The sequence below is a fragment of the Cavia porcellus genome, unplaced genomic scaffold, assembly GCF_034190915.1.
Source record: "Cavia porcellus strain 051 isolate PalLab524CR breed Dunkin Hartley unplaced genomic scaffold, mCavPor4.1 scaffold_2, whole genome shotgun sequence".
Taxonomy (NCBI): Eukaryota; Metazoa; Chordata; class Mammalia; order Rodentia; family Caviidae; genus Cavia; species Cavia porcellus.
In genome coordinates, this window is record NW_026947485.1 from 94,673,875 (window position 1) to 94,698,459 (window position 24,585).

The 24,585-nt window shown below is 41.7% G+C and overlaps 1 protein-coding gene and 1 non-coding gene across 14 annotated transcripts in view; both read right to left on the bottom strand.

Annotated features, from left to right (window-relative positions):
• Fgfr2 (fibroblast growth factor receptor 2) overlaps nt 1–24,585 on the bottom strand; it is a 104,187-nt gene that overhangs the window by 50,631 nt on the left and 28,971 nt on the right. For all 13 annotated transcript variants that reach the window (XM_063244869.1, XM_063244868.1, XM_063244867.1 and 10 more), the window contains 2 exons: nt 15,546–15,715; nt 3,826–3,949 (listed from right to left, as the gene is read on the bottom strand). In XM_063244869.1, the coding sequence (XP_063100939.1) occupies nt 3,826–3,949; nt 15,546–15,715 (294 nt within the window). The remainder of the gene's footprint in view (nt 1–3,825; nt 3,950–15,545; nt 15,716–24,585) is intronic.
• On the bottom strand, nt 17,142–17,243 carry LOC111754521 (small nucleolar RNA U13). Its single transcript, XR_002789199.1, has one exon. It is a non-coding gene; the product is annotated as a small nucleolar RNA U13 (small nucleolar RNA).

The window sequence follows — 24,585 nt, forward strand, 5'->3', positions numbered from 1 at the left end:
ATATAGGAACATCAGCTCCTAGGCAGTTCTGTGGGTCCCAAAATGGCACTTGGTTTATTTAGTAAGACTTTTGATGGTGATAAATAAAAGCTAGTAAAAACTCCTTCCAATCCTCAAAAGAATTCAGCTATGGAAGGAAGCACACTGGTATCTGTAGCTGGCCACATACATAAGAGTGTGGTGTTTCTGCCTGCTCACTCATCTTGTGCCTCATGACTACTGCAGTGAGCTGAATAGTGGCTCCCAGAAGAGATGCCTGGTGCTAACCCTGGGCACCCATGCATATGACCTTATTCAGAAAAAAAGATCTTAACAGATATAATTAATTTAAAATGAGATAGAGATAAGATCATCCTCAATTTAAGGAGAGCTCCAAATCCAACAATAGGCATCCTAAGACAAAAATGGAGGGAAATTCAAACTACACAGAAGACAATTACATGAAGGTAATAAGAGCAGAGAGTAGAACGATGAATCCCCAAGGACTGGAAACTGTGACGAAGGCATGATACCTGGCAACACCTTGATTTGAATTTCTAGGCTCCACAGCTATAATCAAATATATGTGTACTATTGAAAGCCAATGAAATTTGGAATTCTTCATTACAGCAGATGGAGGAAACTGACACGACCATCACAGGAATGAGATAAGCACCATTCTTCCCATTTTGCTAAAGGTAACACAGACTTTCAAAAGAGCTAAGTAACTTGTCCCAGTCCACCCCCTGCACAGACGTACCCTCTGACATGACTGTTGCCCCTGTGGACAAGCACATGAGTCTCAGCTCCCTCACTGTCAGATCTGGGGAATGTGGAAAGAGTTCATGGCTCATCCTAGGTGTGGTTTCTTGGTGGCAGAGCCTCATAAAATCCAGGGCACCAGCAACCCTCACTGATGAACCATGGCAAAGACTTAGCACCTCCTACAGCCTGCTCCTTTAGGAAGCCTGTTTTATTACCACCACAATTACTGAAAAGTGGGGATTCACACTACTTCTCCCTTGCAATAAATGGCTAAAAAGTAATGGTGTCAATTTTAATGAGGATCAAGCAAGGCTCCTTAAAGGGCTCCCATAAACAAAGCATTTTTCTCTCACATACAACAATGGTTTGCTCTTTAATTCCAGAACACAAGAATGTCACTTAAATTACACGGGTTTTACATTAAAGTGCTTATGGGGATGCCTTTCCAAGGAGGAATTTCAATAAAAAGATCTCACCCATTTTGATGCTTCCTAATATCTGAACCACAAGTCTATGTAGCATAGCAACAAAAATAAAATCTCAAGAGAATGGGAGCAAGAACAGGGCTTCATTTTCACTGGAAAGACATTCTGATTCTCTGAGCAACAGAGATGTAGCTTAGAGGTTGTTACATGGAGCAAAATATTAAATTTGGGCCTGTGGGCCACAAGAAATTCATTTTTTAAGCCTGTATCTCTTTTGTTTCCACTTGCTGAGATGTTCAGAATGACTGCCAACCCTGTAATTCTACGAGACTCTTTAGCTGACTCAATTCTTATTTTATTAGCGTTTCTCAAAGCAATTACTAGAGTTTTGAGCAAAGATGAGAGTATTTCACACCTCCATCTTTACTGAAAACGTCTTATACTCACTGACTTTTGGCTTCTATTTATAAAGAAGGTTCAAGGCTTGGAAAATTATTGGAGTTGAGCTTTAATGGATATTCCCAACCAGCATTGTGTCATTATTGGCCGGCGTTTGGCTGGGCGATCTCCCAAATTTGTGACATAATCAGGTCTCTCTCTGCATTACTACATACACTCCACGCTCCCTCTACATCACACTACTGAATCATACCCTCTTTTCAACAAGACTGATTGCCAGGGGATTAACATTAGACAGCACAATTTCATTATTCAGCAGCCCAATTCAAATCCCTACCCTAAACTCTAAGAGAGATTTCAGGGCTTCACGGGGATGAGCTGCCAAAAAGCTCAGAGAGGAGGTGGGGCAAGGGCCTTTTGAATGTTTTACATAACAACTCCAAGTGAAACCTGCTGTAAGAGCGAGGGTTGGAATGGCAGGGATAGGACTCTACATTTCCTGGAATGGTCCCAGCAATCTCAATGAACAATTTCCAAGCCTATGCAAACCCATAATCCCAGAAGGTTGTTTTAGCACAATTATTTTTTCCCACAATAAATTAATTTCAAAATTAGGTATTTAGAACTTTTAGCTCAGAATGGAACACTCTTCCCTTTTATGGAAACACGTCACGTCAAATTCAGTACACACAAAGCCCAAAGTAAATTAGTAAATTCCAAGTCATGCGCTTTTCTAGATTTATAGCACCTTGATGCCAAAATACATGTTACCTATTTGGTTCTCATATTTAAGTGTGTTACTGCCCTTTGTGCTTGTTTTGAAAACACCTAAACACATTAATTCTAAGAATCACACTATAAATATCTCCAGGGAAACAAGAGGCCTCAAAACTTACTCTTCTATGACTACCAAAACCTATCAAATTTCACATCAAGACTTCTGAATAACCCAAATGTTCAAATAAATATTCTTCCCACTGAATACTTGTATACAAACAAGAGTAAAGACTGTATCATGCTTTCTAAGGCAGTGAATTTTGTGAATTGAACTTCATTTAACTTGACACGAAATCAAAATGGTTTTTTGTTTAGTTTCCAGCTAAATTAAACCTATATAATTTGGTTAATCCAATTTTTGGAAAGGTTTCTAGTGGCTCTTTGAGCAATCCAAGTATCTATGGAATCTCTTTATTTAAACAGGGTATATTTTATGAAAGGGAAAGAAAAACTCAAAAGTGAGATAATGCTATGGGCTGATGCATGGAAAATGATGTAGAAGAGACTCATTTATAGAGCACAGTACGTGGGCATGTGTTCCTGGCATTACCTATAGTCACATTAAAGCAAAATAACTTCTTGGGAGCTTCCTGTTAAATCTAAGTCAGTAACCTATGTGTAGGGAAAAGCATGTTAATCAGGTAAGCTAAAGAAATAGCCCAAGGACAGGCAGCAGATGGAAGACATGATAAGTGACAAGTCAGAGAACAAACAGCTCCAGCAAAGAAATCTTATCCCACCACCTCTGCACAAAGAGACATGCATTAGAAGAAGATCCATGTATTAGCAATTCTCCAATACAGAAATACCTTCGAATAGTTACAATAAAAACTCATCGTAACAGGAAAAACTTGGAAAGAAATTTGAGTTTCTAAGACAACAGCTTGTGTCATCTTTAAGATGTTTAACTAAAATGGCTTACTTCTCTGTGTACTCTGATAAAAACATTTATAAACTCGTATGTATGGTCCCCTTTTCATAATATCAGAATAGACACTGAACTGGTAGTGTCTAACAACTTTCTTCCAATGGAAGTGAAGGGCCCCTTGATGTTGACCTTTTGATAGCCAGCTATCTGTTCGGTCATTATACCTTTCTCTTTACTCTTTAGTCCACATGATACAGTTTCCCATCTTTAGGTAATTTTACCTCTCTTATAAAAACAAAATTCTTCTACATTCTATCTGATACCTTTACCCTGTACACACTAACATTTTTCAGAGTAATCTCAGCTTCCAAGCATTTTACACATTGTCTACCTTATAAAAAATGATGCTTAGGAGTCAAGAGGATCTCACAAAACCCACAAGGCCTGGCTAATCAGGATACAGAACAATGTCAGTGACAGAAGAATCCTTTTCCAAAGACAGCTAGCATGTAGAAAGAATGAACATAAACTGATTTTCTTTAAACACTTGGGAGAGACAAGATGCACGTCCATGGTTTCAAATAACTGCCACATGAGAAGAAGCGAACTCACCAACAACATCGAGGTGGTACGTGTGATTGATGGAGCCATATTCGTTCTCTACCACGCAGGTATAATTGCCTTTGTCAGATGGGACCACACTTTCCATAATAAGGCTCCAGTGCTGGTTTCGTACCTGAAAAAATAAAAATAAAGGTGGTTATTTAATCATCTTAGCACAGAATACCAGATCATTTGCTTTCTTAGTTTGAAATACAGTTGGTTAGGACTGGGAGATAGCTCCGTGGTAGAGTACATACTTAATGGTTTAATCCCTGGCACCCAAAGGAAAAAAAAGGAGGAAAAGGGGAAGCAGCTGGGCAAGGCAAGGAAGTCAGAAAAGAACTGTGTGAATTCTAAATTGTCCTCATAATTAATATGAAAATCCAGATCATCACCACGGGAACACCTAGGAAGCAGTACTGACCCGTGGAGATGTGCAGTGGTATTCTGGGATATCAGAGCAGGTCTGTCACTGTCAGGGGCTTGAGGGGTCCTGTGGCAGAACCCAAGTGACAGGAAGTTTACACAGTATCAATGCCCTGAGCAGTGAGTTACCAGGTCCCTCATCCACTGGGACTCCTCAGCCCCTATATCACCCAGGAACCACGCAGAGTCACACTAATTGGTACTAGCTGTGTCCAGCGTTGCCCTGAACGCTCCCTTCTGCCTTAGATAATGTAATTCTCCCATAGAGTGCATGAGGTGAACAGTTTTCTTGTTCCTGCAGCTTTCTTGTTTAAAAGCCCTTCATTTCTTTCTTCATGGCTCTCACATGCTCTCTGGAAGTCTTAAGACGTCTCAAGAAGAAACACAGATCTCGCCTTTCCATCCCTGGTGGTGGCTGAATAGATGTTACATGTTCCTCATATACTCAGAATTCCAAACATGGGAACAATGAGTTTAAAAGTTATATATCCATCTGTGTGCAGTCCTTAAGACTTTGCAAAGATAAGAAGCACATGTAAAATAAGCTAATGTGACTCCTACCCACAGTTCTGTCAATATCCCAAAAGACTAGACTCTAATGTTCTCATCTTGTTTTTAAAGTGTTTCAGTAGACTCACACTTTTTTAAAAGTGTAAGTTTTCATTAGTAGGACAAGATGCAAATTTTAGTGTAATTTTAGAATTCAGAGATTTAATACTTCTTTCCAAATCATTCTTAGCAATACTGAAAAAGGCACTCCAGAGAAATGCAAAGAAAATGCAACGAAAAGCCTAGGCCTAAAAATCACCAATGATCATTTCAGGAATTTCAACTGACCTTCTGAATGATGCCCTGAGTAATGCAAGTGTTTTCAGCCTTAATCACACAAAAACCGCTAATACAGGCAGAGCCTTTGAAAGCACATGAGTGAGTCAATGAACTAAATTAGAGAATGAAGAAAATCATCTCACAAGTGCTGTATTATAAAAACAGGACAAAGTAAGCAGGCCCAGTGATCAGCCTGCCAGAGTTAAGAGACTGCATGAGTTCACTCCACCACCACTGCTTCCAAGCCAGGACTACAGAGTAGTTATAGCTGGTGAGCTCAGAAACAAGATCACTGCTCATCACTGACAGTCTCTTGAAGGATCCTCTTAACAGAGCACAAGCAGTGAGGTAAAAATGAGTCCTGTAGCCTGGGATGGTAGCACACACCTATAACCCTATTCTCCTGGAGGCTGACATGAGCCCAGCCTGAGCAACTTACTGAGGCCCTGTCTCAAAATAAAAAATAACAAGGGTGTGTACTGGGTTCAAAAAGAATGACCTCTAAGCAGTCACCCACCCAACTCAGCTGCCACCTGAACTCTGAACGATCATGGAGATTGTCTCAGAGTCTAACACTATGGAGCTGATGGCAGGGAAGCCGATTCACAATACTGGAACTGAGATAGGTATCTAGCAGTAAAGTGGATCTGAGGGCATCTGATCTACAACAGCAGTACTGACGCGCTGAGACGTGCAGTAGTATTCTGGGATATCAGAGCAGGTCTGTCACTGCATTCACGAAGGATTCACTGTGTCTGGGCTATAACTTGTAGGAGAACCAACATATGGGGCCAGGCATTCTCAGAAGAGAAGAGAAGAGAAGAGAAGAGAAGAGAAGAGAAGAGAAGAGAAGAGAAGAGAAGAGAAGAGAAGAGAAGAGAAGAGAAGAGACGCCTCCCATGTGGATACCAAATTTGGTACTAAGAGAATATTCTATATGCTGGCCTCTGGGTGCTACTTGCAGCTGCAATGCACCAAGCATGGGGAGTCAGGTACTAGCCTAGCTAGAGGCAGACAGGAACACAAAGAGGTACCCACAAGGTGAGCACCTTACCCCAAGCTCTTGGGGATAGCAGAAGTGGCTTTCTCCTCATCTCTGAGGGACCTACCTATCACATGAAGGGTAACTTAGGGATGCTGCCACAGGCCCCAACGTCACCAAGCCATGTAATCCAGCATTTAGCCCTGCTGTAAATATTCAGTTCTTTGAGCCCCCGCTCAAATGTCAAGCCCCTAAGCCCTTAATCACAGCAGTGCCTCTCTCTGGACCCCATTCAAACTGTCAATGTCTTTCTTGCGCCTGGATCCAGATTTGGCACACAGTGTATTCCAAATGGAACTGAACCTGAACCACATGGGGAGGGAACATCATCTGCCTCGGCCCAAGACATTAAATACTGGCATATGCAGCTCAGCCTGGCAGCTGCTTGTTTTGCCCCAAGGGAATATGGTCAGCTCCAGTCTCTCACTGGAGATATGGCATTCTATACAAGGGACCATGCACCCTGAATACTGCAAAGACGCACTAGGAATATTAATGAGTTAACAGTGATAAAATGCTTTTATGATGAAAAGTATATTTACCAAACAGGATGTTTCCACCCTTCTGGAACCTTGGTAATCAATACTGCCCCATGCAATGCTGTTAATATTTATTTTCTTACACCACTGCTCCAGTATTTGATTCTTTGACATACCCACCAATTCCAAATGATCAGCTGTAGCATTTTCTAAAGGAACAACTAGAAACTGCCAATGGTAAGACTTTTGACACTTTTGTTAGAATATCCTACTGGTATTTAGTGGCTGCTTAATTGCAAGCTAAATAAAGGAAACAATAACTCTATAAAAATGGGAAACAAAGGTATAGAGTTTCTAAATCACTGTGTTTCTATATCAACTTTCAATGTATATCTAAAAAGACTACCATCCAATGTGTGGTCTGTTTGCTTGTTTAATTTCCCAGATTTTTGCTAAGATTATCTTGGCCTGTTAGGTCAAATGCTTATACACCACCTTTGCTGTCAAAGAACAGGAACTGTAAATACCCAATAAACATATGAAAAGATGCTTAACCTCATTAACAATCAGGGAAATGCAAATGAAAACAAGAATAATGAGACCCTGCTGCGATTCACCAGCTGATTAACAAAAATTAGAAAATCATGTCATTCAGTACTTGGTGAAGATGGAGGTAAGTATGAACATAAATTGAAAACAGGAACAGAAATTGAGGAACAAAATTTTTGATAAAATAATCTGGTGATACCATTAAAGTTAGTAAGGCATATTTTTTTGGCCACGTTAATACCAGCTTTAGGAAATCTGGCCCATAGGAAATAACACAATTCCTTCATGGCACATGAATACAATTTTAAATATTCTGTGTAACAAGATAATGGAATCCATTAAGGAGACTTAGCTGGGGGTATAGCTCAGTGGCAGAGCACACACACACAGTCATTAATAATACACAGTTTATCCTAAATAACCCAGTGGAGAGTTTATTATATCTAGATCATATATTGTCAGTAGAATAAGGTATTCGTATGTTCAGAACTAGCAAGCTATCATTATATAGCATTTGATAGAAGAAAAAAGTATGCAGATGAGAAAGTATATTCAGGATTCTACTTTTTAAAATGATACAAACACATACAACACATCCCTGTAGATGCCTATAAGCCTGACACTACAAGCGTGGCTGTATAAAACAGCCTAAATTCAGAAAGAAACATGTTGTCAGCAATTCACTTTACATAATTAAATGCAAGAATTATGAATATTGGAGGGGTTTTTTTTTTTTTTTGCACTTTCCAAACTTAAATAGAAATTTCATATGCAACAAAAAGTAAAACAACTCCAGCGCCACCCGTAGAGTAGTAGACCCCAGGTGACAGAACTCGCACATTAGTTACTCTGTAGCTAACCAAACACAAAAGTGAAGAGATAGCCAGCAACTGCAAACACAGTACAATTCTCAGCAATTTTCACTGCTGCCCAGAGCCAAATCACTGTGGAATCCATCATTATTTTCCATCTCCCAGGTAACAGAATTAGAGAGCATGGGGCTTCAAAACTATGTTCCCTAAAGTCTTTTTAAAATAACATTTCAATATTGAAACAAAGCAGATTGAAGCTAGAGGCACAAAAAGTAGATTCTACAAACATTCCACACCCCATCGATGTGAAGACAAAAGGGGACCCAGACAGGTTTTTTTCAGAATTCTTCTGTTACCCAAATCTTTCAACATGCCAGTTAAATCCCCAGTTACCTTCAGGTGACAACTGGGAATGTAGATTTAGTTTGTATGGCACCAAAAGCACACGGGTGAAAAGCCAAAGGTCAAAGAGCCAGGCTGTCACCTGGATGTTTGGCTTCCACATTGCAAAAAATATACAGACATTTCCAAATACCCAGGTGTTCGATAATAAACAGAGCAAACAGCCAGAAGCCATACTCTGTGCCAGGTCTAACACGGTGTGTGTGTGTGACTGTGAACATGCCACCCAGGACTGCTATCCACCAGGGCCAGGGCCCAATTCATGCAGGTAGACAACAACTCCTTGTAATACTCGCTTTCGGGAAGGCACCTCACAAACTAAAGTTTAACACAGACTAGCTTTTAAAATGTGTAAAATTTTACTAACCCATTCCAAAACCCCACTTCTAACAGGAGCCTGGGGACCCCAAACTATCCCTTGTGCACATATTTGGGCACATATTTGTATGAGCTGGGCTTGCATGTGTCAAGGATGTGGCACTTGCAGCTGCTTATCACACAGATGTGAAGGCAAACATCTGTTAATGCTTAAACTCCACACTGACAGAAGTTTGCTTTTCCAGAGGTGTCCAGAGAACAGGGCTGGGCCAGCTGATCATCTAGGACGGTGATGGTGAACCTTTCAGAGATGGGAGGCCAAACTGCAATCCAAACCCCACTTTTTTATCAGTAAGTGCCAACACTGCAATTAAACCGAACACTGAGCTTTAGTTTAGAAAAACAACTCGTACATTAACGCCTTTTATCTTAAAAGAAAAATGAATAGCACGTGTGTATAGGTTTGCCACCACTGATTTGGGACCTGTGGCAGAAATTCTTTCCTCCTCTCCATAAACAAGGATCTTTTCAGAGGAAGGGAGAAGCAAATCCCAAATCAAAAGTTTGTTTCCTTAGATGCCCACTGCCTGAAGATGCTCACAAGATGAGTGGTGACAAGACATCCACCACCTTTTGAATTTGGCTCTTTGAATATCTCATGACCTTCCTCAAAAAGCTAAACGGAGAATTCTTGTATGATTCAAAGACTTCATTTCTATATATTTACCCTCAGGAAGCAAAAGTAAAGATAACACTTGTTTACCAAATGCAGCATTGGTCACAGTAGCCAAACCACCCAAGTGTCCATCAACAGAGGAACCCTTAAAATGTGATACATACAGCCACATGATGGAATACTATGCAGCCATCACAATGAATTAAGTCTTGATGCCTGCTTTAACACAGATGAGCCTTGAACATACAATGTTAAGGAGATTAGTCAGCTATAAAAGGAAAAACCTATTATTAAAAGCCTATTATTCCACTCATAGGAGTTACTTAAAATAGGCAAATTCATAGTCAAAAAGTAGCACGGAAGATCCTAAAGATTAAGGAAGAGAAAACAAGCAATAACTTTAAATGTAGAATTTCTGGTAGAGGTAATAAAATAGGGCAGCAGTAATGGCTGCACGACATTCTGAATATAATTAATGTCTACTGAATTTAAAAGTGATCACACTCGCAACGCTGTTCTCCATGGTGTTCCTTGGGCTAAAATGTGTTTGCACGCTCTTGGGGAGACGCTCCTTCTGTTGTAATTCTGTAATTCAGTGTTTTTATACAACACTGGAGTGACATTTGAAGGAAGCCATTTATTGAGATAACTGAGTAAAACCATCTGGCCAGGTGACAGTGGTACCACCCATGAGACAAGCCATCATCAAAAAACATGACAATGCCTACCTAGCTCTTGAGGCTATGAAAGCACTCAGGGCCATTCATGCAAGGGAGGCACTTGGCAATGTCACAGTACAGTCCAACAGCAGAGTTGCCTGATACCAGCACCTCTTGTCCCCATCAAAGAACACTCAATCTGGGATTAAAGCTGAAGATGGCTTGACTGAGGGGAAAAAACCTCAGTAAACTACAGTACAGGTTGAGCATCCCTTACCCAAAATGCTTAGGATCAGAAGTGTTTCAGACTTTAGGTTTGGTTTTTTTCAGATTTTGGAATATGCACATAGGCACAGTGAGGTATCTTGAGACCCAAGTATAAACCTGAAATTCATTTATGCTTTCTGTATGCCTCATGCACATAACCTGAAGGTAATTTTATATAGTATTTTTAGTACTCTCCATTTTGACTTCAACCTATCTCATGAGGTCACATGTGAAATTTTCCACCTATAACATCATGTCAGCACTCAAAAAAATTCAGGTTTTAGAGTATTTCAGATTTTGGATCTCAGGATTAGAGATGGTCAGCCTGTTAATATGTTAGTCATGACTTTCTCCCTAAATACTTGCAAGGCTGAGGCTACAGATGGGTGGTAAAGCCCTTGCCTGGTATGTGCAAGGTCCTGGGTTTAATCCCCAGCAAAACACACACACATTTACACTGAAAACATTTTTTCAAATGACATTCAGATAACCAAGAAAATGTGAATCTAACCTATGCATCAAAACAACCAATTCAGTAGGTATTATAATGAAAATTGTCTCCTTAAATATAAAATATGGTGCATATATTTTAAATTCTCTTTTCTTACATGTGACATATGGTTGGAAATGAATAGTCCACATTCAAGGAATCCTTTGCTCTCTGTTTTGTTGTTGTTGCATTTTGTTTGTTTGTTTTTTGTTGTTTGGCTTTTTAAGCCAGGATTTTCATTAATGAGTTTAGACTACCCTTGAACTCACTTTGTAGCCTAGGTTGGCCTCGAATAACAGCCATCCTCCTGCCTCAGCCTCCCAAGCGCTGGGATTACAGACGTGCACCATCAAACCCAGCTTATGATCTCTCTTTGTCTCTGTTAAATACTGAAAAATGACATGAAAAATGGTTTTTAATCATCTACTCCTGAGCCATTACCTAAAAATGAGGTGGTACAGTTATCTTCTTGCTTTTTTGCATTACTTTGCAATAACTATTCTAAGCCCTAGGAAATCTCTAGCCATGAAGGTAATCTCTTATTTTGAATAACTCTATGCTGTTGTTTAAGATGAAAAATGGCTATTGCTGCACTATAGTTTAGCAATTAAATCACAGTTCTTAGAGCAGAACAGAAAGGGATCAGATATTCAGGATTATCCGATCTTCTCATTTTAAGGTAAGAGATCTGAGGCACAAAGAGCTTTAAAAAATGGTCTCTGGTCAAAACTGATGTAAAATCTAGGAATAAGCCCCATTAGGAAGACAGAGTCATGCTTCAAGTCAAGCTTTACTACTATACTAAATTAATTGCATCTTAGTAACATTCAACTAGCCTTTGCACACACACTAAAGAAAATAATAATCTGACTCTTAATCACCTAAGGAGGGCTCAGCAGGAGCTCTGTGATAAATAAGCTGAGCCACAGAACTCCAAACAGTTCCACAGGTCATTTTCATTAAAATGAGCTTTCTGTGCCATTTCATAATTCTCTCTGACTTTGCTTTGGTTTTGTTTTCCCTTCACTGGTCCCATGTGCACACCACTCCAAACAAGCTGCAATGGGGCAGAGAAGGGCCATGGTGCCCATAAACAGGAAGAAAGAGCTGGATGGATGACTCAGGCATCAAAAGCACAACCACAGTTCAGAAATGAGCAGATTTATGAAACAAAAGCAAAACCAACAGAAATAGCAAACCTTTGCAGAAAGTATCAGGTCTTTGCTCTGGAAAATATTCCTTGGAAAGCCTGACACTTGGCTTGACAAAAAGAGTTCAGAGGAGTGGATCACTGAGGTGCAGGACCCTTGTGCTTCAGTTAGGTCTCTGCTTTTTTTATTTTTGGTACTGGGGATTGAACTCACGACCTTATGCTTGTCAGGCAGACGCTTATGCCACTGAGCTAAATCCCCAGCCCCAGGTCTCTGCTTTGGAGGAAGTGCTGTGGAAAGAAAACTATTAATCTCACCAGAGAGCTCTCTCAGGTTATAATGCTCATGGAGAAAATACCAGAGGGAAAGACCTATATCAGGGCCCATGCTCCCCATGTGCTGCCCCAGTAGGTCCTGCCCAGGGCTGTGAGCATAAAGCATACCACAAGCAGTTGGCCTAGGTGGAGTGCTTGGCCCATAGAGGGGTGTGGCTTGGGAGACATTCCCATGGCTCCCTGCCTGATACCTGGGGCCAGTTTAACCTAACCCCTTCAGATGGATTATGCTTCAGATAACTGCATTTTCCCAGGACATAAGAGCTCCAGTTTTTCCTTTTTAAGTCCCAGAGGCTTCTGGGTTAAATTTTCTGAATTTCCAGTCTCCCCAAAATGAATGGCCAGTGCCACCCCTTTGTACTGTTGTGCAAACCCCTTATGCAACCACTTGCATTTGACAGATTCACCTCCTTCGTGGGCCAGCCCACCACATTACCCCAGCCTCCTCCTCACCGGAGAAAGACTGGAAGGACAAGCAGCAAGGCCCATCTCCACCAGCGGGACCCTGCATTCCAAGGCTGTACAACTCTACTCCCTTTACCTTTTTTTTTTTTCTTAAAGCAAAACACACTTAAGATTTTTGTCCCCACACGTTCTATTTCTCTTTCTCCCCAGAAATGGCTCAAACCTAAACCAAGAGAAGCACTCTGGTCCTGTGTGTCCTTGTGGGCCGGAGACTTCTGCAGAGGGCTCTTTGTTTTGCTTTGAGAACACACTGTAGGTGCTCTTCGCTTAGCAGAATGTTGTCATAAATAATTAAAACTGAACTGCACCTGTTCCAAATCAAGCAGCATTTTCCTAGGAAGCCCCCTCAGTCTTCCAACATATTTGTAATCACTGATTCAGATTTGCAAAATGCTCCTTACCCATAATAATGATGTTGTTCTTATTTATTTTGAGACAGGGAGTCCCTGCGGGTTCCTGCACTTTCTGTACTTATTTACAAGACGATTTTAATTGACAGAATCAGTTAACCACCAGGATTTTGACCACTGTTCTACCACTTAAAATTGCATTTAAATAAATCATTGAAGCAGCATCCATTACAGGAGTTGTCAGTGAGTGTAGTTCAGGTTTAAAACAATAGCAAGAGCCACAAATTTAGTGCTTCAACTCTTCCTTTCCAACCATACCACCTAATGCAATTTTTGCCTGTCCATTTTTTTTTGCTTTTTTAATAAAAAACAAACCTGCTAATCTTATTATATCTACAGACTGAACTAAAATCAAAAGGACAAATTACTCCTCTGCCTCCCACTTCCACCAATGAGCAGGAGTTGCAGGAAGTTTCACACGCAAGCTTCCCAGGCACTCCCTGTCCAGATTTGCCTTATATCTGTCTCACATTTATATGCCCCTTACCTCATCTTAGGGACAGACTCATAGGTTTTCTTCATTTTTCTCTGGGCTGGCTTTAGACATTAGTTTTTAAACATTAAAATAAAAAGGCAAAAGCATTTGCAGAACCAAATAATCCTTGAGCCTATGTTCTCATACGTATTAGGCAAGCACTATACCAATGAGATGCATCTTCAGCTTTGTAATAAACTATGCCACAACCTCTAATCATAAAAGCTATTTTTATGATGGTTATATATTTATTCCCTTGCAATTATATGTCTGTTTCTATAATATTTATCTGTATGGATACTTTCATTTTCATAGTTAAAAATAAATATATGAAAATTTTTTAAAAAGAACCAAATAATCCTTTAGAGATGGGGGTGGGCCTTCAGAGAATGGGCTCCAGGGCATCTCCATGGGGTGCAGGCTCATGCAACCACAGAAACAACAGAGTGGGGCTGGTGTGCTCAGTGAGAAAGGGTCCTTTCCCACATCCCACGGCTGTCAGGGAGAACTCGCCTCCGATGGGGCAAGCGAGCAAAGCACACACTCTGTTTCACCTTTGATGCCAGCTTCTCAGATGGCTCCCAGTGATCACCATCATGCTGGCATTTGGGTCTTTGGGTCATCTCCTCCCTAGTGCCCTGCTGAAAATGCTGGAGGGTCGTGCCCATGATTAGGGCACAAAAGGCTGTAACTTCTGTGTTCCTCCATCTCTTCCCTCTTTCTCTTTCTCCCCTTTTACCTCTCTTCCTCTCTCCCTCCCTGTCTCCCTCCCTCCCCCTCCCAGTCCCTCCCTGTCTCTCCCTCCTTTCCCTCCCCCTTCCCTCCCCCCCCCCCCAGCCTTAACTAGAACCTTGATTACACTCCTGGCAGACACCTAGGGACAGAAGCACTTGCTAAGCCATCCCTGGACCCCTGGATTCCCATGGCAACTATGAGATAATAGATGTTGCTGTTTAAGTCTCTACAGCATAGGGCAATTCTTCATATGCAGTAAGATGTAACCAATATGCCCGCTAAGTTCCAAATGCACAAAAGGATTTCGTAATAAGGTTTCCTGAAGTCATCAGATGCTAAATTCTCAAAGCTCGCTCTACATTCAACAATTTAGAGATTCTATATACTGTAACTCTTCAAGATATCCTTCCAACTCAGTCCAAAATCTCTCCCAGATGTCTCATTCTTTTCTCACAGAGCTCACACTACCTCTCCTTGCAGATCTATAGAGCACAAGATCTTCTCATGACTTCACATGCATCAGCATCCCCTGATTGCCAGCTCTACTGTCTGCCTCCCCCTGGACCAAGGCCTCTGTGGCCCTGGCCTCTCCAGTTTCCTCAGAGCGTAGGACACTGCCCAGCACAGAGGTGCTGAATTAACATTGGCTGAGTGGATGGACAGTGATCCAAAGGAACATTCACAAATACCTCCAGGGAGATGCTGTCGATTTCCAAAGCCCAAAACAGCGATGAGACTCAATTACAGGACATGATGATGGGCCCCATAGACGCCTCCAAGATGGAAGTCAGAGGCCTACCTCTGTCATCTTCTAACGCTCTCTGTGGATGAATAACTTTTCACACTCCTGTCTCCAGTCCAGCTCCATTCACTATTACTGAAATCCTACTCACACAAGGCAACTATACTAAAGCGTCTCAAATTCTACATCAGTTTGTTTTACAGGCCATAAAGCATATAGAAAACAGACTCTCAACTTTCGACCCTTTAGTTATTAAACTCTCCTCATATAAAGAACACCACAAATGGGGATTGTACTTTAAAATGGCATGCAAGTCCAGGGTAATTTTTTGAATATCAAACATTAACACAATACATTATAATCACAGGTTTTTTCCAAAAATATTTCTTCTGGTCTTGCTAACCTCAGAGGGTTTTCATGAATAAGGAAACAGTTAAAAAAACATAATATTTGAAAGCTTAGCTCTACCTTATAGCCTCCAATGCGATGTTCCTGCTTAAATTCCTTCCCGTTTTTTAGCCACCTCATGGTCGGGGTTGGGTTGCCCCCAGCGGGGCAGCGGAACTTGACCGTGTTGGCTGCAGGGACAGCGTGTAGCCGTTTTTCCATCTTTTCCGTGTTGGTCCAATACGGTGCTCCTGAATTGGAAGACAACGTTTACATTTACATTCATGGGAAATTGCATCTCCATAAGTAAGCGCCAAAGCAGGTAAGCTCATTTTATTGTGTATGGAAAGGGTCTGATATTTTTAAATCTTTTGGATAATATTTATATGAGGAACACATTTTCAGAAGTCTAGTCCAGCTGGCCTCGCTAAAGGTCCCTTGAGGGCCTGCTTATTGGCTTATGCCTATTAACAGGGAAAAAAGCATTTGAGGCACCTTCTTGCTCTCGTTGTTGGTGCCAGAAAATAACTTCATGTCAAATTGTGTTTTAAAATGTTACTTTATACTCCTAGTAAGAACATATGCAATAACAGCAGCTCGGTCCTCTAAACATACATCATTTTAGATCAAAACACCTATCAAATGATCACATGCACACAACAGTAAAAGCAGGCCAGCCTCAAGAGCCTCATCAACTTATCCATCAGTTTTCCTTTAAAGGGAGATCAATACTGTAAATTATCACCTTCATATGACAAGACAATCCAAGGAGCCATCATTAGTTTCCCAGTGCAAATACAAAGCACCCAGTGCAAATACGTCATAGCACCAGACGTACTTTAATTTTTAAGTGAAAAAAAAGTGTTTGCCTCTCCGATGGTGGTTATGTGAACCCCATAATTTTATTTGCATGCCTAAGCTGACAACTTTATAGGTGGCTACCAACTAAATGTCATCCAAAGTCATGCCCACTAAATGGACCTTATAATCATATATACAAGTGATTTAGAAACCCAAGAAAGGAGCTAAGTTTTAAAATCACCAAGTGAAGTACTGTTTTATAAGCAAGAGCCACAGCATCAACCCACAGTATGGCTGCATATTTTTCATGCCTGCTAGTAACAGCTAAAGACTGCTATTGATTGAATGTTGCTTACTTGCCAAACATTGCACTAAGAGCTTTTACATTTTTAACACATTAATCCTCACAACAATCTATTGTAAAGTCACTATTATTATCTCTGTTCACGGGGGGGGGGGGGGGGGAGGTAACTAGGGAACTAAAGAGGACAGTAGTCTGCCAAAATCCACAGAGCTCCAAAGAAATGCGACCAGGATTTGAACCAAATTGGTCTGATGCCAGAGCCCAGTTTTTCGCCTCACTCTCCATCACCACCAAGACCAGCTTCTCTAAAGGGTTAGAACCCACCTCTTCAACTACATGACAGGGAATACTGGAGTGCAGGACAGCAAGCCTGGATCAGAAGCACACATTTCCTCCTTTGTTACTGTCCAGAACTTCCACTGAAACCTTGGTCAGGAACTTAACTGTTCACACGTCCATTTCTATCCTAGCAAACTGGTACTCGCCATCCCTGTACTCTCTTGCCCTAAAGGATCTATTGACAGGCTGCTTCGTACCTCCGCTGCTTTTTTTTTTTTTTTTTTTTTTTTTCATGTCAGACGGGTAATGTGCCGAGGTCGTAACAAGGTTGAAAGGAGGCACATGTCATGCATAGAGCATGAACACCCAATCATCACGCTTATGAACCTGAGGATCATCTCCGCTGCTTTCTGATGAGGGTTAGACTGAGCGACAGCACATACATCCACAAACCACACACAACATGGGCTTCATTTCTGATGCAGGTTTAGAAGTGTCCTCTCCTCCTTAGAGGGTACAGGGGGCCAGTGGGTAGTAACAAGTCTAGCAGCCACACTCCTGTATTACAATTAGAAATTAAAATAATTGCATCCCAAATGCCTACCCCCACCCTTCCTGCTTGATCTTCAAATCTGTGATAAAAGGTGGGGCTGAGATTTCTGTATCTTATTTATCTTTGTGAACACCCAAGTGGCAAGGCGGTAGGATTTACATGGCATCATGTGATGTCACGCCAGTGCAAAGAAGGGCAAAACTATGATCAGTCATGGAGTAGCACAGAGAGAAAAAGAAAGGAGCAAAGTTGAGGGGAGAGAAGATCAGGCTGTGTTCTTTCCTTTGCATCCAGCTGCATTTGCAATGAGCAGGCAACCCAGGTAGCCATTTGGCTTTGGGTTCTTATGTCCAAAAACATCTCTTTTTTTGAGAGTTCACCATGGAGTACTTGACTCCCATTTATCACGAGACTCTCAGGACCTGGCATATACAAAACAATCCTAATAATCTTTCATTTTATAAAAGCCTCTACTTAGAAAACTCCATCCACATCCACTGAAAAGAAACCATTGAGAACACAAAATAAATAATGCGCTTTGTCACTACACAAAGACTTTTATAAATCTGACCTGCATGAAAAGCATACCACATGCTGTCAGGTGTCTGTACTCGTGGCATTTGTTTAAGTAAACACAATAGCCTATTCACATGAATTAGCTAAATATTAATGTAGTAACTCTTTCAAATAGCATCAATTACCACTAAGCTGATCCTTTAAAATGTTTTTCACATGAATGAAATCAACAGTTATGTGCTTACATACCATTAAGCATGATTTTAATGTCCCCCCAAAATTAAAAAAAATAGGACTTGCTTTAGGGAACTAGGAATGTTGATCTTTTCTAATCCCACTGGGCTAAGCCATGGGTGAAGCTGCACCTCGCACAGAGGTTGCCCCTGGCCACGTGCACTGCATAGGCCAGGATCGTGACAAAAGCATATTGGCGACAGGGTCTTTGTCCTGGCACCTTAGGCATAACTTAAAGACTTGGGTGAAAGAATCTTGCTGGAATTTCTGGCAGGTAGCCACTTCCCCGTGGTAAAGTTTCAGTCATTAAAATTGCACTTATAAAAATCTGTTCACCCAAAACAGATATTCCAACCACACATTGGGGTGCAGGCACAATGTCTCAGCCCAGGCTCCAGAGAGCTGAGCTGGGTGGGGACACCATGAAGTCAAATCAGCAATGTAGGAACAGATCCTTTACATAGCTACAGCTTGAAATCGAACTGTAAAACATTCCCTCAAGAACTATGCATGGTGACTTGGCAGAAAGGGCCACAAGACCACACTGTCTGAGGAGCTGTGAGTCTGCTGGTGACCACACCAACCCTCTGCGTAGGCTTGTGTCTGTCTGATCAGTCCACTGTCACAGCAGCCCTTTGTAAGCCTCCCTTTAATATGTCACGCTCACAGAAACCTTTAACAATGGGAGGAAAAAACTAGTATTTTGCATTGGTTCCTTCTAACCCAAAGGATAAGGTGGACTAGAAAAACAGTCATATTGTAAGAATGACCCTATCGTGCTTCCTTCTTCCTCTCTTGCATGCTCTTCTCTCTTCAATATTTCCCGCCAGTTTTGCCTTCTAACCACAGGGAATGGCAGAGCACCTAGGAAAACCCCAATGCTAAGCAAGCCTCTTTCTTCCCAGCTTCATCAGCTCTCATTTGGAGAAGGAAACAATGTAACAAATTAAAGATCTATGCAAACAGGGATGACCCTTGTACATAACAGATAACCAAAAGAGATGTTTCATTAATATCCTCATTTAAGACCTATCAGCAAGCCAAGGATACACTTTGTGGTTTGGTTTGGTTTGGTTTTGGGTACTGGGGATCAAACTCATGACTTCACACTTGCCAGGGAGGTGCTTATGCCACTGAGCTAAATCCACAGCTCAAGGATACACTGTTTGAAATCAAGAACAGGTGTAGAAGTATCTATTTATTATACCTCCCTTGGTATAACCTTAGGAGTGTATAAAGAGTGGGCTTGAAGTCAATTAATAAAGGGACAACTATGACAAACTTCTGGAGGCACACAAATTAGGTTACACTAAACTACCTGTAAACAAGTTGACCTCAGTCACAAATACTGTGCCTTAGGCTCTGAGATCCTTAGACCTTCTAATATCATATAGTAAAGAACAATGTTCTCTTAGTCATTAAATAGTAATGATTAGCAAATAAAAGAACACAAAGACCCAGCCACAATGAATGAAATTCAATTAATATACCTGTTCATTACCACTGTTACACTGAAATAGTTATTGCCTATTAGTGATAGAGTTAAGTAGAATTTTACTTTCACGCATCAGAAGTCTCTTAAAATTTGGTTGATCAAAGAGATTTATAACCTGCACAGGAACTTCCTGCCTAGAACTGCAGCACAGCCTTGATTTACCACTGCCACCCCACACTGAAGACGCAGCCTCTTCGTCACTGAGGTAGCTTCCACATCTGGATGGCTCTGTTCTGGAAAGCATTCCTGGCGATGCCTGCTGACCAGCAAAGGTGGGCTGCAGCTTAAGCCCTCTTCAGCCTATAGAGAAGGTTCTCCTGGGCTGATGGACGGAGAGATGGACCATGACTGTTAAACACCTTGGTTATAAAGGAGACAGATGTCCTCATAAAGTCCCTTCCCGTTCTAACATTCTTTCCAGTTATCTTTGTGCTCAGTAGATACTGATTCTGTCAACAAATGGTATGACTAGAGGGGTTTTGTTTGTTTTGTTGTTCTATCTTGAGACAGTCTTGCTTTGTGTAGTTCAGGCCAGCCTGACTATGTAACCCAAGCTGGAATTGAATTCGTGACAAGCCTCCTGCCTCAGTCTCCCAAGTGCCAGGATTGCAGGCGTATACCACATCTAGCTAGAGGGGCTTTTTTGACCCTGAAATCTAGTGAGAAGTCCTAGGCTGGTAGGCCTTGTTCCCACAAAAACCTTTACCTCAATACTAACGTCTAAAGTTTATGCTCTATAACCTCTCCTCTAACCAACAAGAAAGTAGAGCCCAATGTTTTAAAGGAAAAATATGGAATCATATTACAATGCTGTCTGGAAAAAAGACCTTGGTGACCATCTGCCCTGATAGCAAATGTGATCAGTGTCACCCAGAAAGGTTAGGTGATTTGATCAAGGCCACAAAGCCAAGGGCCAAGCTACAGCTCCCCAAGTTTCCAGCTCCCTGAACGCTGCTCTTTCAACCTCTCCAGGCTGCCCTGTGAACTCTCCCATGGTAATTAAGTCAAAAGTTCAAGATTTATGTAAGCTGTGAACACTCGCAACTGCAACTGTATTTTTATTGATGCAAAAATAAAAAATAAAATAGCCTGTTTCAGCTCCCAGATTAAGTCTCACAAACTCCCTAAAGCCCCACTAAGGCCTCTGTCTTAAAGCTATAATTAGGGCTTTTAAAAATATCACTAATCAGGACATTTGAATGCTTTGACCCCTGATGGGGGGCAGGCGGGGGATGTCACCATCCTTGCTGCAGACCACAGTTCATTTGTTTTCAGTTTGGCATCAACTAAGAGAAAACAAACTTCACTAAGTTTGGAAATAGAGTGAAGGCGTGATTATGAGAAGGTACATCTGTGGTTTTACTTCAGAAATCTCATTCAAACAACTCACGGCATTCAATCACAAACACTTTTTTTTTTTTAAACCAGGCAACTCACCCACAGTGGAATGTCTTGAGTCCACTGGACGCCAGTTAGCTCATGGAAGTCCCAGCAACTGCCTTCAAAGGAAGACCCTCCCACCAAGGGCTGTGTGTCTGAACTGGGGCGGGGTGGGGTGCTAAAAATGCGAAGCCATTCAGCCACCAGGGTTCGTGATCAAACACCCTATCTTCTTGATGAAGCTTCCACTATGAAGAACTTGCAAAACCATAGGAGACCGTTTTCTTTTGGTCATTTTGTTTTGTGTTTGTCCTTTTTTAATTCCTGGAAATGTTGACAACTAAGAATTCTGCATTCATCAACTTAAATAATATGTCTACCAAAGAAAAATCCCAATTAGAACAGAGGTAGTTAAAACTTATTATCATTAGCAGGTTAATCAATGAAATAAGCTTGGACTCCTGGGATCTAAGTACCTTTGTTTTCCTTATTTCCCCACAATGTAATCTGCCTTTCTTTCTGACATGGAGCATGGGACAACTCAACAGGAATGAAACCAAAATAAAAACTCTCAATCTCTCAATCTCTCCCGCCTCACACACTACAGACAGAGCCTGGCCAGCAGCAAGGATCTTGATAGCAGTGGCCTTTCTATCATCTCTTCTGCTTCAGTGACAGGACTAAACTTCGCTAAATCATGATTTTCTCAAGAACTAAGTCGCAGGCTCTTCAGAAACACCGTCACTAAACATAAGCTGAAGATAAAAATCTCTGAAATAAAGAAGCATACAAGTTTACCTACTTTGCTGCCAGATAACCCATCAAGATACTCAATACCTAGGGAAGGAAAGGACTGGTTAAATTATACTTTCCTACAAACTAAATCATAAATTCTGAGCCTTCCAAAATCCTGGATGTGTTTCAAAAATCAGCATTTGAAATTGTAACTTTGTAGCCAGCGAAAATGTGTTTCACTGAAGGGCATGCTTAGCTGCAGTATTTCCTGCCAGCCAGGCTTGTAATGACATCACAGGATTACTCTGCTTGGAGCAACAGTCTTGTGCTGGCAAGTGTGAGGTCATCAGTCAGTCAGATGCTAAAATACAACTGGAGAATGCCCTTCACATCTGTGAACTTTACTTGGGAGTATTGGCCAGATCCACCAATCAGCCCATTCCAGGGTTTTCTATGCATGTGCAACAGGATGTTATTAGATGCTAGGCAGACTCGGCCAAAAACATGTATACCACTTCAGCAGTTTGTCATACTAACAAATGTTTGGAAGCTAATGGTCACTAATTTGAGCACCTCTTGTAATTGTATTAATCTCATGATGCCTCAATAAAGTTAGTTTTTCTTTTCCTGATATATACTTTTTTTTTTTTTTTTTTTTTTTTTGGTCTTTTTGAGACAGGATCTCGCTATGCAGCTCAGGCTGGACTTGAGCTCACTTTGTAGCCCAGGCTGGTCTTGAACTTGTAAGGATCCTTCTGCCTCAGTCTCCCAAATGCTGGGATTACAGGCATGAGCCACCACGCCCAGCTCCAACAGTCTCTGTATTTTAAAGAGTCTTATGTTTAATAAGTTAGGAATAGCCTGAAAAAGGCAAAATTAAATAGCTGTTTAGGGCTGGTGTTAAACCCAGGGCCTCATCTCAATTTTTGATGTTATCTTTGCCATTCTATGTGGCTACCATGCTTTCTATATTCTATGCAGAATCTAAGACCATTGTACCTAGCACAGAAGTTTGCCTTCTTATTTGTAACCACCACGATTCAATACATAGTAATTTAGCATCAGCAAAAGAAATTACCTGCAATATGTTTTTTTTCAAGCTGGAAGATACAGAACTAAATATGTAATGTCATATTCCAAATATCTCCCCAGCAACCCTCCCCCTAAAATGTCACTGTTAGCACATGGTCACCAGATCATCATTGGCTAACTTTCCTAAAGAGGCACATTCAAGTGCACCCCAGCGCCATATCCACACAATCACAAGGCACCAAAGGAATCAATGTGGACACGTGGACGTTTCCAGGTGGTTGAAAATGCAAAGAATTTGGAGCTTCTGCAATTTTCCCTATTAATCAGGTCAGGCATTTGACACTTGAGGTGGCAAAAAATTGTTTTAATGGCAACATCCCCTTTCCCGCCTTGCCAATTACCCCACCATGGCATTCCTGTGTTCACACAGGCCACAGCTGCTTAATCTTAGTGGCCCCAGGCTCCACCTGTGAATCAGACCAGCCTAATCACACTAACAGATGGCAGAGGCCAAGTAGCCAGCTAAGAACTGCTATCACTTTAAATAGCATCTAATGTTTCACAGGCACCAAACAGAGGCACCTCCCGACAGCAGTATCTCCCCAGTACAGCTAACACTAGTCCTTAATCACTGCAGAGCACTCATTTCGGGACAGAGCTGGTGTCATTCGAGAGCTAATTACAAAAAGCCCTGCTTGAGAGGTGAAAGCATGGCAAATGCACTACGGGTTGGCAATGGTGACACGTACACAGCTCCTTTCAGCCTGGCCCTGCGATATGGTACAGGGCAGTCAGGCCGGTGGCCACCATGCAAACCCAGAGTGCACTACCGACCAGCTTCTGAGTCAGCAGAGAGCGATGCCTTCCACTCAGCCCAGTGGGTACATAACCTATACCTGCTGTGCATGCCATCATTTATTGTGGGTTCTCCATGATGTGTTCCCAGGCAGGGCACATGACCACCAGGACAGCCAAACCAAGGACAATGGCACCCACATGCGTCACTTAAGAGCTATAAACAACTACGCAAACATTCGAATTCTGCCCCTTGCATGACCCGGGGACACCCATAGGCAATGGGCCTGACGCACAGCTCTGCCTTGGGTCACTGAGTCACAGTTTTCAGCGTAACTGCTCTGCCCACCTGCCCAGGTGACTGGAGGTGTGCATGAGCCAGCAGGCAGCACAGTCTGTCAGAACAGGTTCTCAACTTCTCTGCCTCCAGCTTCGAGCCAGAGCCAAAGAAAAAAGATGTAAGGAGCATGCTCTGCCGTATGAGTGTTTAATCATTATCCACAGGAATAGCCTCTTCAGAAGGCTGGCTCAAAGCACAGAAAACACATACACTCACCTCATCTCTCGCTGTTTAACAGACGAGAGAGGTAATGGTAAACTCCCACTCAGGGAGGACCTTGCATGTCCTTGAGTCATAGTGTGAGTGGTTCTCGTACTTCAGTTACTCCAGTTTCTGCTCAGTGGGTCTGAGAACTGTAATTTCTAACAAGTTTCCAGGTGATAACGATGCAGTCCACCTAGAGGCAGCGCTTTGGCAAGTTACTGCTTCTTCTTTTTCTACCTAAATCAAAATATTTCTATTTTTGCCCAGGCTACTAAGAGACTTGGGGACAGATGTGTCTTTAACACAGTTATCCCAGGTGCCTAATAGCATGTATCGTCTCTCCTAAGCAACAATAATGTAAATGGAGGCAGGTGATTTAGAGATGGAGGTAGGAGGGTGGGTGAGAAGGAGAGGGGAAAGGGGAATAAAAAAGAATGGAGACATGTTAAGTGC